The sequence below is a fragment of the Ursus americanus genome, chromosome 12 (assembly GCF_024610735.1).
Source record: "Ursus americanus isolate L20-20 chromosome 12, mUrsAme1.1.p, whole genome shotgun sequence".
NCBI lineage: Eukaryota > Metazoa > Chordata > Mammalia > Carnivora > Ursidae > Ursus > Ursus americanus.
Genome location: NC_142138.1, coordinates 37,181,419 through 37,193,644, shown reverse-complemented (window position 1 = coordinate 37,193,644; position 12,226 = coordinate 37,181,419). Strand labels below are relative to the sequence as shown.

At 35.9% G+C, this 12,226-nt stretch overlaps 1 protein-coding gene across 7 annotated transcripts in view; it reads right to left on the bottom strand.

Annotated features, from left to right (window-relative positions):
* Positions 1 to 12,226, bottom strand: part of SPATA1 (spermatogenesis associated 1) — a 55,266-nt gene that overhangs the window by 10,735 nt on the left and 32,305 nt on the right. For all 7 annotated transcript variants that reach the window (XM_045801906.2, XM_045801905.2, XM_087866057.1 and 4 more), the window contains 4 exons: positions 7,315 to 7,438; positions 6,313 to 6,373; positions 2,348 to 2,459; positions 1,331 to 1,456 (listed from right to left, as the gene is read on the bottom strand). In XM_045801906.2, coding sequence (XP_045657862.2) covers positions 1,331 to 1,456; positions 2,348 to 2,459; positions 6,313 to 6,373; positions 7,315 to 7,438 — 423 coding nt within the window. The remainder of the gene's footprint in view (positions 1 to 1,330; positions 1,457 to 2,347; positions 2,460 to 6,312; positions 6,374 to 7,314; positions 7,439 to 12,226) is intronic.

Here is a 12,226-nt window from a genome sequence, read left to right as displayed (position 1 = left end):
TTTGTTTTCCTCTACATTACTCTGTATTACAGTCCAGCCATAATGGCCTCATTTCAGGTCCTTACTACTGCAAGCTCATTTCCATCTCCGGCCCTTGACATTTTAGTGTTCCTTCTGTTCAGACTGTTTTTTCCCTCTTTACTTGCCTGCCTCCTTATTAATCACATCTTTTTTTTTTTTTTTAAGATTTTATTTATTTATTTGACAGAGACAGAGATAGCCAGCGAGAGAGGGAACACAAGCAGGGGGAGTGGGAGAGGAAGAAGCAGGCTCACAGCAGAGGAGCCTGATGTGGGGCTCGATCCCATAACGCCGGGATCACGCCCTGAGCCGAAGGCAGACGCTTAACCGCTGTGCCACCCAGGCGCCCCTATTAATCACATCTTAATGATATCTCCTCAGTGATGTTTTTCTTGAAAACCCTAGCTAAAGCATCTCTCTTGCCCCATCACCATTTACTATACTCTTTTAAACAGACTGAAGCAATAATTCTGCTGTAAATTGAGGATCCTAAAACCAGTTAATTCCATATATGCCTTTTATTCATATAATCCTCAAATACAAGCCAAAATGAAGTCCTTTCAAATCCTTTAACATCTCTCAAGCCATTATCCTATACTATCTCCATTCTGGCACATTTTTCCATTTCTACCAGTCCTAATAACACTTGTTTCTAATTCTGGTGCAAGAAAACTAGCTACTTTTCTACCTAATTTCTCTCATTCGTTCATTCACTCATTTAGGTTAGCAAAGCAGATAGACACATACCACAAAATTAAGCATGTAGGGAAGACTAGAATCCAGCGATTGCTTCTAGAGTAAGTGATATCTAAGCTGGAATTGGATGACTAGTAGGAAACAGCCAAGTGAGCTGGGAAGAGGGGAGATAGAAGGAAAAGAAGATGTAGTTGGCAGAGGGAAAAGCATGTCTGAAGGCCCATAGCCAAGAGGAGGCACACTTCAGATTCTAGCATACTTAACACTTTTCCTGGAAGCCTTTCTTGATCTCTTCCATCTAATGTGGGTGTTCTCCCTCTGTACTCCTATGTGTGCAATTCTGTAACTCCTTTATCACAGCATCATCAGGATGCATCACGACTGTTTTCTTATCATGTCCCCACTGGACTATAACCTTGAGGGCAGAGATCAAATTGTGCCTGCCTATTATTATCTCCTCAGCCCCTAGAACAGTGGCTAAATTCAGTAGACAATAATGAATAAATAAATGAATGTCAGTTATAAAAAATATTTGAACTTAAATTTAAAAAACCTTCTGTAAAGCATGCTAATGATAAAAGATGTAATAAAAAAAAGATGTAATAAACTTTACCATGATATCGCTTCAATTTGCTTTGTTCAAATAGCTTTTCAATTTTTTTTATTAGTTCTTCTCTAATTCTTTCCAGAAATCTTCTTTCTTCCTTTACTTGTTTCATTTGTTCAATAATCTTCTCTCCTAAAAGGTAATAACCCATCAATGTCTAAAAGCTAAAACTTGGGAGTGTAAAACTTAAAAGTGCTTAAAATAGCAAGAGTAGACTTTACCCAAAAGTTTTTTTTTTTTCTTTTTTCTGCAGTATAGCATTTGTCACTATGGAAAATATTGAGGAGTCATTTCAGTTTCTAACAGGGACACATAAGGGCATGTTCAGATATGTAAAGTATATAGTATATCTCTTCTACACTTACATACATGTGTAGAAGTCAGGTAAAGTTAAAATAGTTATGTGTCTTGGTTTAAATCTTTTGGTAAATTTATCTTGGACCTAGACTTATTGTCCTTACATGAAAAATGTGTGTGTGTGTGTGTGTGTGTGTGTGTGTGTGTATTTTATTTATTTTCGAGAAAGAGAGAGAGCGCGCGTGCATGTACATGCATGGGCAGAGGGATGGGGAGAAGGAGAGAGAAATCTCAAGCAGACTCTGCACAGAGCCCAACATGGGGCTCGATCTTATAACCCTGAGATCACTACCTAAGCTGAAACCAAGAGTTGGATGCTTAACAGACTGAGTCACCCAGGTGCCCCCAAAAATATATGTTTTTAAAAGCACAAATAATATTAGTGATTAAACATATACAGTAATTAACATATAATTCACATACTTTAAAATAATGTAATATTTTTGTGGTAAAATATGCATAATAAAATTTACAGTTTTAATTATTTTTAAATGTACGGTTCAGTGGCATTATGTACATTCATGTTTTGCAACCATCACCACCATCCATCTCTAGAAGTTTTTTATCTTTCCAAATTAAAACTCTGTACGCTTAGGCAATAACTTCCCATTAATATTTAACTTTACCTCATAGAATCACCTATACTTATAGTATCATCATACTTACTTTCAATCTGTAAAAATGAGAGATCAGTTACTCCTGGAGAAAGAGCAGGTTGACAAGGAAGTGAAGGAAAATCAATAAGATCTGGTAGGGTGATGCATTCTTTTTTACCTATCTGTAAGCAAACATGAAAATCAGTAGGATTTGGTAGGATGACACATTACTTTTCACCTATCTGTAAACATTTGATAATTCACAACAATGCATTTTTTTTTTACTTACATGGCAAACACCTAAATTACAATCTCTCCATATATCTTTCCAATTACTATAAAAGGAAAGCAAATGAAATTACCCATAATTTATGTCTACAGTATAAACAGGACACAGACCCCTTTAATTTACACATACTTTACATATAAGTGAGGAAATAAATACCCTAGAGCAGCAGTGTGCGCTCAGGAGCCCACCTACGAGCAGATGTGGACGGTGCATTAGAGATTGCTATCCAAAGATAACACAATAAACAACCACGATTTAGTCTAGAAGGAGAGGGCGCCACATGCATAGAAGAAATACTGAGAGCAAGATAAGATCTTGTAAATCAGAGCACTTTTGATGAGGAGGCCAAAAGAAAGGGATTATAAAATGTAGGGGGGGCCAGAGGCGGTAATCACGGGAAGACAGCTTCTAGGAGAGATAAAAATACTTTGGAAGAGGTGTTGCCTCAGAGCCAGGGGGTAAGAGAAAAGAAGAAAGCGGCCAAGACAACAGCTCTGCTGAATTAAATTAGAAGAGAATTCAAAGAAAACAGACACAAAAGACCCCGTTTATTTAAAAATAAATAAATAGCTGCATTTCACTATATCAACAGAAGAGGGAGCTCCTGATCTAAGAAGCAAAAGAAACTATGGAACAACTCCATATTCCTCTATAAGAACACGTTATTACTTATATGGAAAATCCAACACAAGTAAACATGAACAATATCTCAAAATAATCTAGCATCCAAACAAATTTACCTTTTAAAACCCTCAAAACAGAGAACTAAGACAAAACAGGCAGCCATGAAGCAGAGAAAGACTTATGAATACTTACAATGTAGATTAAATATAATTAAGCATTTGCAGATACCAACAAACACAATAAATCAGGAATTTAAAAACTCCGAATAAAATAGGAAAAACAACAGGAAGATGTGAAATGAAAGCTGGCTAAACTGAAGAAAGGAAAAACAAAATTGTCTCAGAAATGAATTAGAAGGAATTTAGAAAGAATAAATATGGCCAAAAAAAGGATAGTGGAGAATACAAATAAAAGGAGCACAGAAAATGAAACAGAAAAAAATATATATATTTTACCATTTTTATTTATATCTATTTTATATGTTATTTAGAGAAAGTAACATATATAAAAGGTAAAGAAGAAAAAAGAAAACAATAGAATGGATCTATTATCTGTTACTCCTGAAATAAAGTCCTGATTTGCACACTGCAAGGATCCACTGTGTACCCAGGAAAACCTGACCTAGAATTCCCAATTGAGATGCAGTCTGGTAAAACTAGTACATGTTAAAGGAATCCTTTGGCCTTCCAGACAAATATACACAAGGTAGTTTACAAAGAAAAGAAAACCAGGCACCACACTTATTAGTAACATATAAAACAAGACATCAGTAGAGCAACATTTCAAAGAAACAGAAAGGAAAAAAGATGTAAGCCAAGGATGTGATATCCAATCAAGCTATCCTTCAGGTATCAAAATTCTACAGCAGGGATTAACGAATTTTGTAAAGGGCCAGAGAGTAAATAATTTAGGCTTTGTGGGGCACATATGGTTTCTGTCATGATTCTTCTTTTGTCAATTCCTTAAAAATGTAGAAAACACTCTGAGGTCCAAGGCCTTATAAAACAGTCTGCAGGCCCTAATTTGCTTAACTCTGCTCTAGACAAAGTTTTAAATGTGGAAGAAGAGAATATTATAGTGAGGTGCTTTTTTAAATTGAGATTAATCCAACGAAGAGATCATTGAAAAATCTTTTGCAAAAGAAGTGGCAGTAAGTGTTGAATATATTTAATTACAGACCTGAGACTAAAACAAAAGGTGAGGGGGTAAGACTAGACATATGGTATATAAATGTTATATTCTTTGATACAGTAGAAATAACACAACTAAAAATACTGAGAGAAGAAAGGAGATTTTTTTGATTGCCTTGAATATAAAAGGTAGAAGTCACTGGATAATCTTAGAGGTAACAAATCAAAAGCGGAAGCATACATTTTTAAAAAAGGAAAAAGGAAGACTAAGAATACTAGCATAAGTGTATTAGTGTAAAGGTAAACACTAGAACAAAAATGTAACCTAAAAACAAGGAGGGGGGGAAGTACAAATAAAGTACATAGTAACTCATAGTAACTGTAACATAAAATGACAAATCTCAGGACAAACACATCCGTTCTATCAATAAGTAGACATAACTCACCTACTAAATGAAAAATATTTTCAGACTGTCTCACAAAGCAAAACCCAACTCTATCTAGGCTGTACATATAAAACATATCTAGGGGCGCCTAGGTGGTTCAGTCAGTTAAGCATCTGCCTTCTGTTCAGGTCATGATCTCGGGGTCCTGGGATCAAGCTCTGCATTGAGCTCCCTGCTCACTGGGGAGTCTGCTTGTCCCTCTCTCTCTCTCCCTCTGCCCCTCACCCCAGCTCGTGCTCTCTCTCTCTCACTCTGTTCTCTCTCTCTCAAATAAATTTTAAAAATCTTAAAAAAAAAAAAAAGACATACCTAAAACAAAACAATTCAGAAAGGCTGGAAAAAAAGTGGGAAAGGAAGATGAGGGTATGCCAAATAAACGTATACAAAATTTGCATCTTGATATGCAATAAAGGAGAATTCAGGCCAAAAAAAAAGCATTAAATGAGTCAAAAAAGTGCAAAAGTGATTCCAGTATTCCCATAAGAACTTTGTGCCAAATAACATATAGAAATCTAAATAAATCAGAAACCACAGGAAATGTAAGGATAAACAGTAACACACTAGGAATAGGAGATCCTAATATACCATTCTCAGTCTAAGATATAGCAAGAGAACGTGGAATAAAATAAGGATACGGAATACTTAAGGCATTCAGCAAGGCAGACTACAGACAAGGCACAGGGCAGGGGAAGCTACTTGCAACATACGTGAGCGTCAAAGAAACATCTCTAGAGTATTTAAAAAACTTACACTAATCAGAAACATACAGCAGACAACTCAAAAGAAACATCTGAAAAGGTACTTTCAAAAAGTTACCAAAATGGAGTCCATAAAAATATTAAAACATGATCAATTTATGGATAATCTGGGAAATTAAAATTCAAACCATGGATAGCATTAAGCATCCACTAGACTGACAAAATTTTTAAAGCATGAAGATAGTGTGTCTTATTAATACTCAGCAACGATAGAACAATTATTTGCTGAAGATGGTGTATCTTTGGCTCTAAAACCCAAGGGCTCCGAGCTGTGTTTGGGCTTGTCTCAGGGCTTGTCTCAGACTCCGTTCAGCATTCCAATCTACCACACATCAGACAGCACTGTATGAGCTGGCTGTTAAAACCCAAGTGGCAACACTGCTTGCAATGTCTCTCAGATCACCTTTTGAACCTTCTCTTGCTTTGGGCCCAAAGTTGGCAGTCTTTTAGATTACTTGATTTAAAAAACAAAAACAAAACTGAAGCAGCACATCCAAATGTGGCAAATCGTTCTCCAAATTCCAAAGAGGTCCATCAAATGACTCATTCTCAGTGATGACTAGGGCAAGATATACAAACCTGGCTTTCACTTTGAAAGGCGTAACTCAACATGTCTTACCCACACCTTGGAAACACCCAAAAATTTCACTGAAATGGTAGGCTCCTGAATTTTCTTGAGGCTTATCTCCCATCCTCTAACCTTAAACATTTTAAGCTGCAGTTTTGTCTCAATTTAAATATAAATATTGTTGCCATACTGCATTTAAACAAAAACTTTAAAATCATACCTGATTGTCCTCTGTTCTAATGATACTAACTCCATCATCTTCATTTTTCCAAAGAAACTGACTTAAAGGGAATGACAGATTTGAAAATCATATTAAAAAAATGATTCCATGAATATTAGCTTTTTGCATTTTATATATCTTATTTGATATTCTGTAAACACAAATGTAACATTAAAACCTTAAAAAGCCTGAGACCATTAGCATATTATCTTTCAAACTCATTAATGATCAACATAAACTACATTTAGTATGAATAAGAAAATCATATTTAATTATATTACGGCTAAATTCAAATCACATTGCAATGTCTAAGGCAAAGTAAAATAACTAAAATATTTGGAAACATTTTGTTTATAGTTCTTTTGCGAATGATTGTTTATAAAATCCCTTATCTTGGGGCGCCTGGGTGGCTCAGTCGTTAAGCGTCTGCTTTTGGCTCAGGGCGTGATCCCGGTGTTCTGGGATCGAGCCCCACATCAGGCTCATCCTCTGGGAGCCTGCTTCTTCCTCTCCCACTCCCCCTGCTTGTGTTCCCCCTCTCACTGGCTCTCTGTCAAATAAATAAATAAAACCTTTAAAAAAAAATCCCTTATCTTAATTACAAAAGACTATATGCAAAACTGTTGTCTAAGTACTATAATTCTGAATGAAATGATTCCATATGAAACTCAAACATACTGGTTAGTTTAGCTATAACCAAGAATCTAAGTGAGGCAGAAAAATTAATTCTAAGAAAGGCAAATAAAGACAAATTTTTCTGTCATTACACTGCCCCTGATAAAATAATTACAATGGAAATAAATTTAAGCGATAAGTTATTCATTACATTGGAGAGGAATGTTTGTCTACAACAGCAGAGATTAGAATCAAGGTCATTTTAATTAAAAATATCACTAATTTCACTCATATGTTTGTTCTAATTAGAATCCTTATAACAGTACCCTGGATATCTCACTCTTTCTTATAGTTTAGACACGTGGAATCAACATCTATACTAATCACCTTTTTTTGTTGCTAAAATAATCAGTATTTGATTCTTCCAATGATCCTGGAACTTCAGAATTTCCAATTTGATTTTTTCCAGGCTGGTTTTCTTTTGGAGTGGCTTTTCCCGCAGCTGATGTTGCTGTTCATCCATGGCAAATGAAGTTCATAATATTAAGAAAATAGTAAAATAAAATTTTATACAAATATATGTGTGTCTGTGTGTATATATATACACACACAGACACACATATATACACACATACTGTAATCTTCCATGTTTCAGAATCTCCATGAACTCTACTATACATGATATAAGGCAACAATTTCCAAAGTGAATTTCGTGAAACAGTTTATGAGAAGAATTCTTTGGTCAATTCAGTTTGGGGAAAAAAAATGAATCAAGGAACCCTACCGGGAATATAACCACACACACACGCACACAAACACACCTGAAGGACTTCTCTGTTTTTATGTACGATGTGAACCTGCAAGATGGGGGTGAGTTGGGTTTTACTCAAACTTAATTGTCTTCGGAAAGCTTTTCCCAAAAGCATCTTTTGAAATTGTATTGAGGAAACTTCTCTGGAAAATGCTAGTGTGAATACAGTGCATAAAATCTCATTTGTTATTTCACATATACATTTCTATTTATAAAATCTTCATTTTAACAAAATTTCCCCATATAGGAAAACTATGCAATGTCTTTAAAATGTTAACATTAATGTTCTATATGATCTATATGAACAAAAGATTCATGAACCTGGCAGTGTTACTGCAGATACTTTTCCCTTGGATAAATCCAATTTTTTAATTTAGAAAAAATTAATGAGTCATGTTAATAATTGAAAAATCATTTACAAGGGTTGCCACAAAATTTTGCAACCTGAAGCCCATACTGATTTACTTTTAGTCTAGCTGCTACATTTTACATCTGAAATAGTCCTCTTAGAACAATAAACAGGGATTTTCTAAAGTATATATTCAATGCAAAATGAACAAAAACCAGATATATCAGCTATTTAAAAACTAATAGTAAAATACCACCCCCCTACCCACCCAAAGAAAGAAACAACAATGCAAAATTCAGCAGATTTTGAGTAATTGTGGTAAGGATATGGCACATGTATCTCATTCCTAGTAACAGTTTAGAGCATGATGACTGCACCATTCAGTACCTATGCAATTTAATAACAAAAAGAAAGGCCTATTCACTTTTGAAAAAATCATAATAGTGTTTTGAGAGCTATAGTAATATATGCATAAAATGTTACAGATTCAGAGAAAAGGAAGTGATAACTGTGAAACTATGTTTTGAACTGTGAGATGTTTGTCTGACAAAGAAGAGAGTAAGAAGAATTAAAGCAAAGAAAGTGGCATTTGCAAGACGCGGAGTACTAACATACGCAGCATTTTTGACAACACTGAAAAGATCAGTATGACTCTAGTACAGTGTTATAAATAAAGCATGGGCTTTAGTCAAACACACAGGAGTTTAAGTCCTGGCACTGTCACAGCAGGTGTTATTTCTCTAAGCAGAGTTTCCTTATTTATTCCTAAAATGGCAAAGTACATATAAAGCACGCAGCACAGTACCCAATCCTCAGGAATCTCTCGACTTCAAGTTCTGATTTCTGTTCTACTGCATTTCATAGTTCAGGTCTTTATTACCTCAATCTATTCTCCATAAGGTAACCTAAGTTGTTTTTCCAGAACTGAAATCCAGTCATGTTACTCCCATTAAAACCAAGGAGGAAAGAATATCCAATGGAAAAAAAGGACGGTCTCTTCAACTAATGGTGTTGGGAAAACCAGACAGCCACATGCAAAAGAATGAAACTGGACCACTTTCTTACACCATACACAAAAATAAATTCAAAATGGATGAAAGACCTAAATGTGAGACAGGAAACCATCAAAATCCTAGAGAAGAACACAGGCAACAACCTCCTGGACATCAGCCATAGTGACTTCTTACTAGATATGTCTCTGGAGGCAAGGGAAACAAAAACAAAATGAACTCTTGGGACTTCATCAAGATAAAAAGCTTCTGCACAGTGAAGGAAACAGTCAACAAAATTAAAAGGCAAACTTTGGAACAGAAGAAGATATTTGCAAATGACATATCTGATAAAGGGTTAGTATCCAAAATCTATTAAAAACCTTATCAAACTCCACACCTAAAAAACAAATAATCCAGTTGAGAAATGGGTGGAAGACATGAATAGACACCTTTCCAAAGAAGACATACAGATTCGGCCAACAGACACATGAAAATATGCTCAACATCACTGATCATCTGGGAAATACAAATCAAAACTATAATGAGATATCACCTCACACCTGTCAAAATGGCTAAAATCAACAATACAGGAAACATGTTGGCAAGGATGTGGAGAAAGGGGAACTCTCTTACACTTCTGGGCGTAATGCCAGCTGGTGCAGCCACTCTGGAAGACAGTATAGAGGTTCCTCAAAACATTAAAAATAGAACTACCATATGATCCAGCAATTGTACCACTAGGAATTTACCCGAGGATACAAAAATACTGATTTGAAGGGACACATGCACCCCGATATTTATAGCAGCATTATCAACAATAGCCAAACTATGGAAAGAGCCCAAATGTCCACCGACTTATGAATAAAGAAGTTGTGAGATACATATAATGGAATATTACTCAGCCATCAAAAAGAATGAAATATTGCCATTTGCAACAATGTGGACGGAGCTGAAGTGTATTATGCTAGGTGAAATAAGTCAGAGAAAGAAAAATACCATATGATTTCACTTATATGTAGAATTTAAGAAATGAAACAGATAATAATGGTGGGGGTGGGGGAAGGCAAACAAACCATAAAACAGACTCTTAACTATAGAGAACAATCTGAGGGTTGCTGGAGGGAAGGTGGGTGGGGGGATGGGTTAAGTGGGTGATGGGTATTAAGGCAGGCCCTTGTGATGAGCACTGGGTGTTATACATAAGTGATGAATCACTAAATTCTACTCCTGAGACTACTATTACACTGTATGTTAACTGGAATTTAAATAAAAACTTGAAACAAACACAAGCTCAGATGGTTTCTCATTGCCTAAAAATTCCTTAGTTTTGGAACCAAGGCTTTTGCAGTTCAAGTCCCTACCTACCTCTCTAGTTGTACTTCATGGTACTTCCTCCTCCCCTTCTATCCTTAAACTGTAGTAGTAGTAGTAGTAGTAGTAGTAGTAGTAGTGGTGGTGGTGGTGGTGGTGGTGGTGGTGGTGGTGGTAATGGCTAAAACTTACTGAGCCAACTACAAATCCTGAAAGCTCCATTCATATCATGATCTGTGTGAAGGAAGCCTTCTGGCATTTGGCATTAGGCAGTGAACAATCTGCAAAGCCAAATATTTTGCAACCCTGGGTTTCAAGTCAGAGTGCAAAGTGTTCTCTATGTCATCTTAAAGAACTTGGGCTTTAAGTAGTAATCAATGAATCTTTCAAAGGTTTTCAAACGGAGATAAATAATCCAGCCTGTAGCAAGAAAAATGATGTTGACTATGTTCTGGAGAATAGACTGGAAAGCAGATTATAAGCATGGAGGCTATAAAATGGTTTTTATGTTCCTTTAGTCTAAGAATCTATTATTCTACAGTGAGGAATATTTCAAAGCTTAAAGTCTGAACATCTAAAAGAATGATGAAACCAAAGAAGTCAAGAAAGTATACTTCTTTGGGGGCAACGACAGAGTCAAGTATTAAACACATTGAAGTTGAGGCACAAAAATGTAGAGGTGTGTAGCACAGACCCATGGGAAAGAACAGAAGATAACTAATGGAAGGGAATGCCCATTTCGATATGAAAATGGGTAAAGCATTACTCTTTTCTCCTTCATTAAAGGACTTGTAAAACATACTATGCACATTCTTACCAGCTATATTTGACAATATCATAATGTTAGACCTCAGATAGTTTGCATTCTCATGCACCACAAAAGAGTCATTTGGCACTTTTAAGAAATTGCACAACAATCAACAAATGGGAAGAGTACATATGGAAATAAATTAAGGAACTTTATCTTATGTCACATATAAAAATTAGTTCCTGGTAGATTAATTTAAATTGGAAAAGCAAACCACAAAATGTTTGAAAGGTAATACATCTCAGGGTAGAAAAGGGATTTTTTAAAAGACATAAATAACACTACCCATAAATGAAAATGCCAATAAACTTGATTATACTAAAATTTAAGAACTGTAGTTCCATTTCTGCTTAGGATTACAGAAAGATGAAACAGTGCTTCCACTTGAACGAGAAAAAGTAACATGACCTATAAAATAATAACCTTCCTTGAACTCATTAGAGAATGATAGTTGCAAGGAGTTGAATTCCAATTCCCTCCTAGGAGAAAATTGTTTCATCTTTGGCAGAGCACAGGAGGAAGGGATAACTACTATTAAAAGAAATAAGAAGAAAACAGCTAAAATTTTAAGGAATTCTAAAGGCCAATGTAGGCTACCAGGATAGTATGGAATCTCTGGGATCCTCAGACACAAAGGAAAATCAATATTTAATAGCAAGCTCCTTTCCATGCACCTGTATTACACTTACAGGAAAGACTGGGGGTAGAGCAGGAGACCTGAAAGAGCCATCAATGGCACATAGGTATGAAATCCCATCCTTTTCAACACTATTCTTTCACGCAAAGCAAAAGACTTAAGCCACTGGAGGCTGGAACGGGAAACTCTCCCATCTCAGAACCCACACAAAAATCTTTTGGCTCTCGTGGAGGAATAGAGGCAAAAGCCATCAGCTCTAAAGGGAAGAGCAGGTGCCTCTCCTTCCAAGGCCTAAAGGAAGGGCAGAAGCAAAAGCTGTAAGGATCATCTCGGGCCCAGGATCATGCACTGATACAAAGCATAGGTTTACTACCACTGGGTGGGGGTGGGA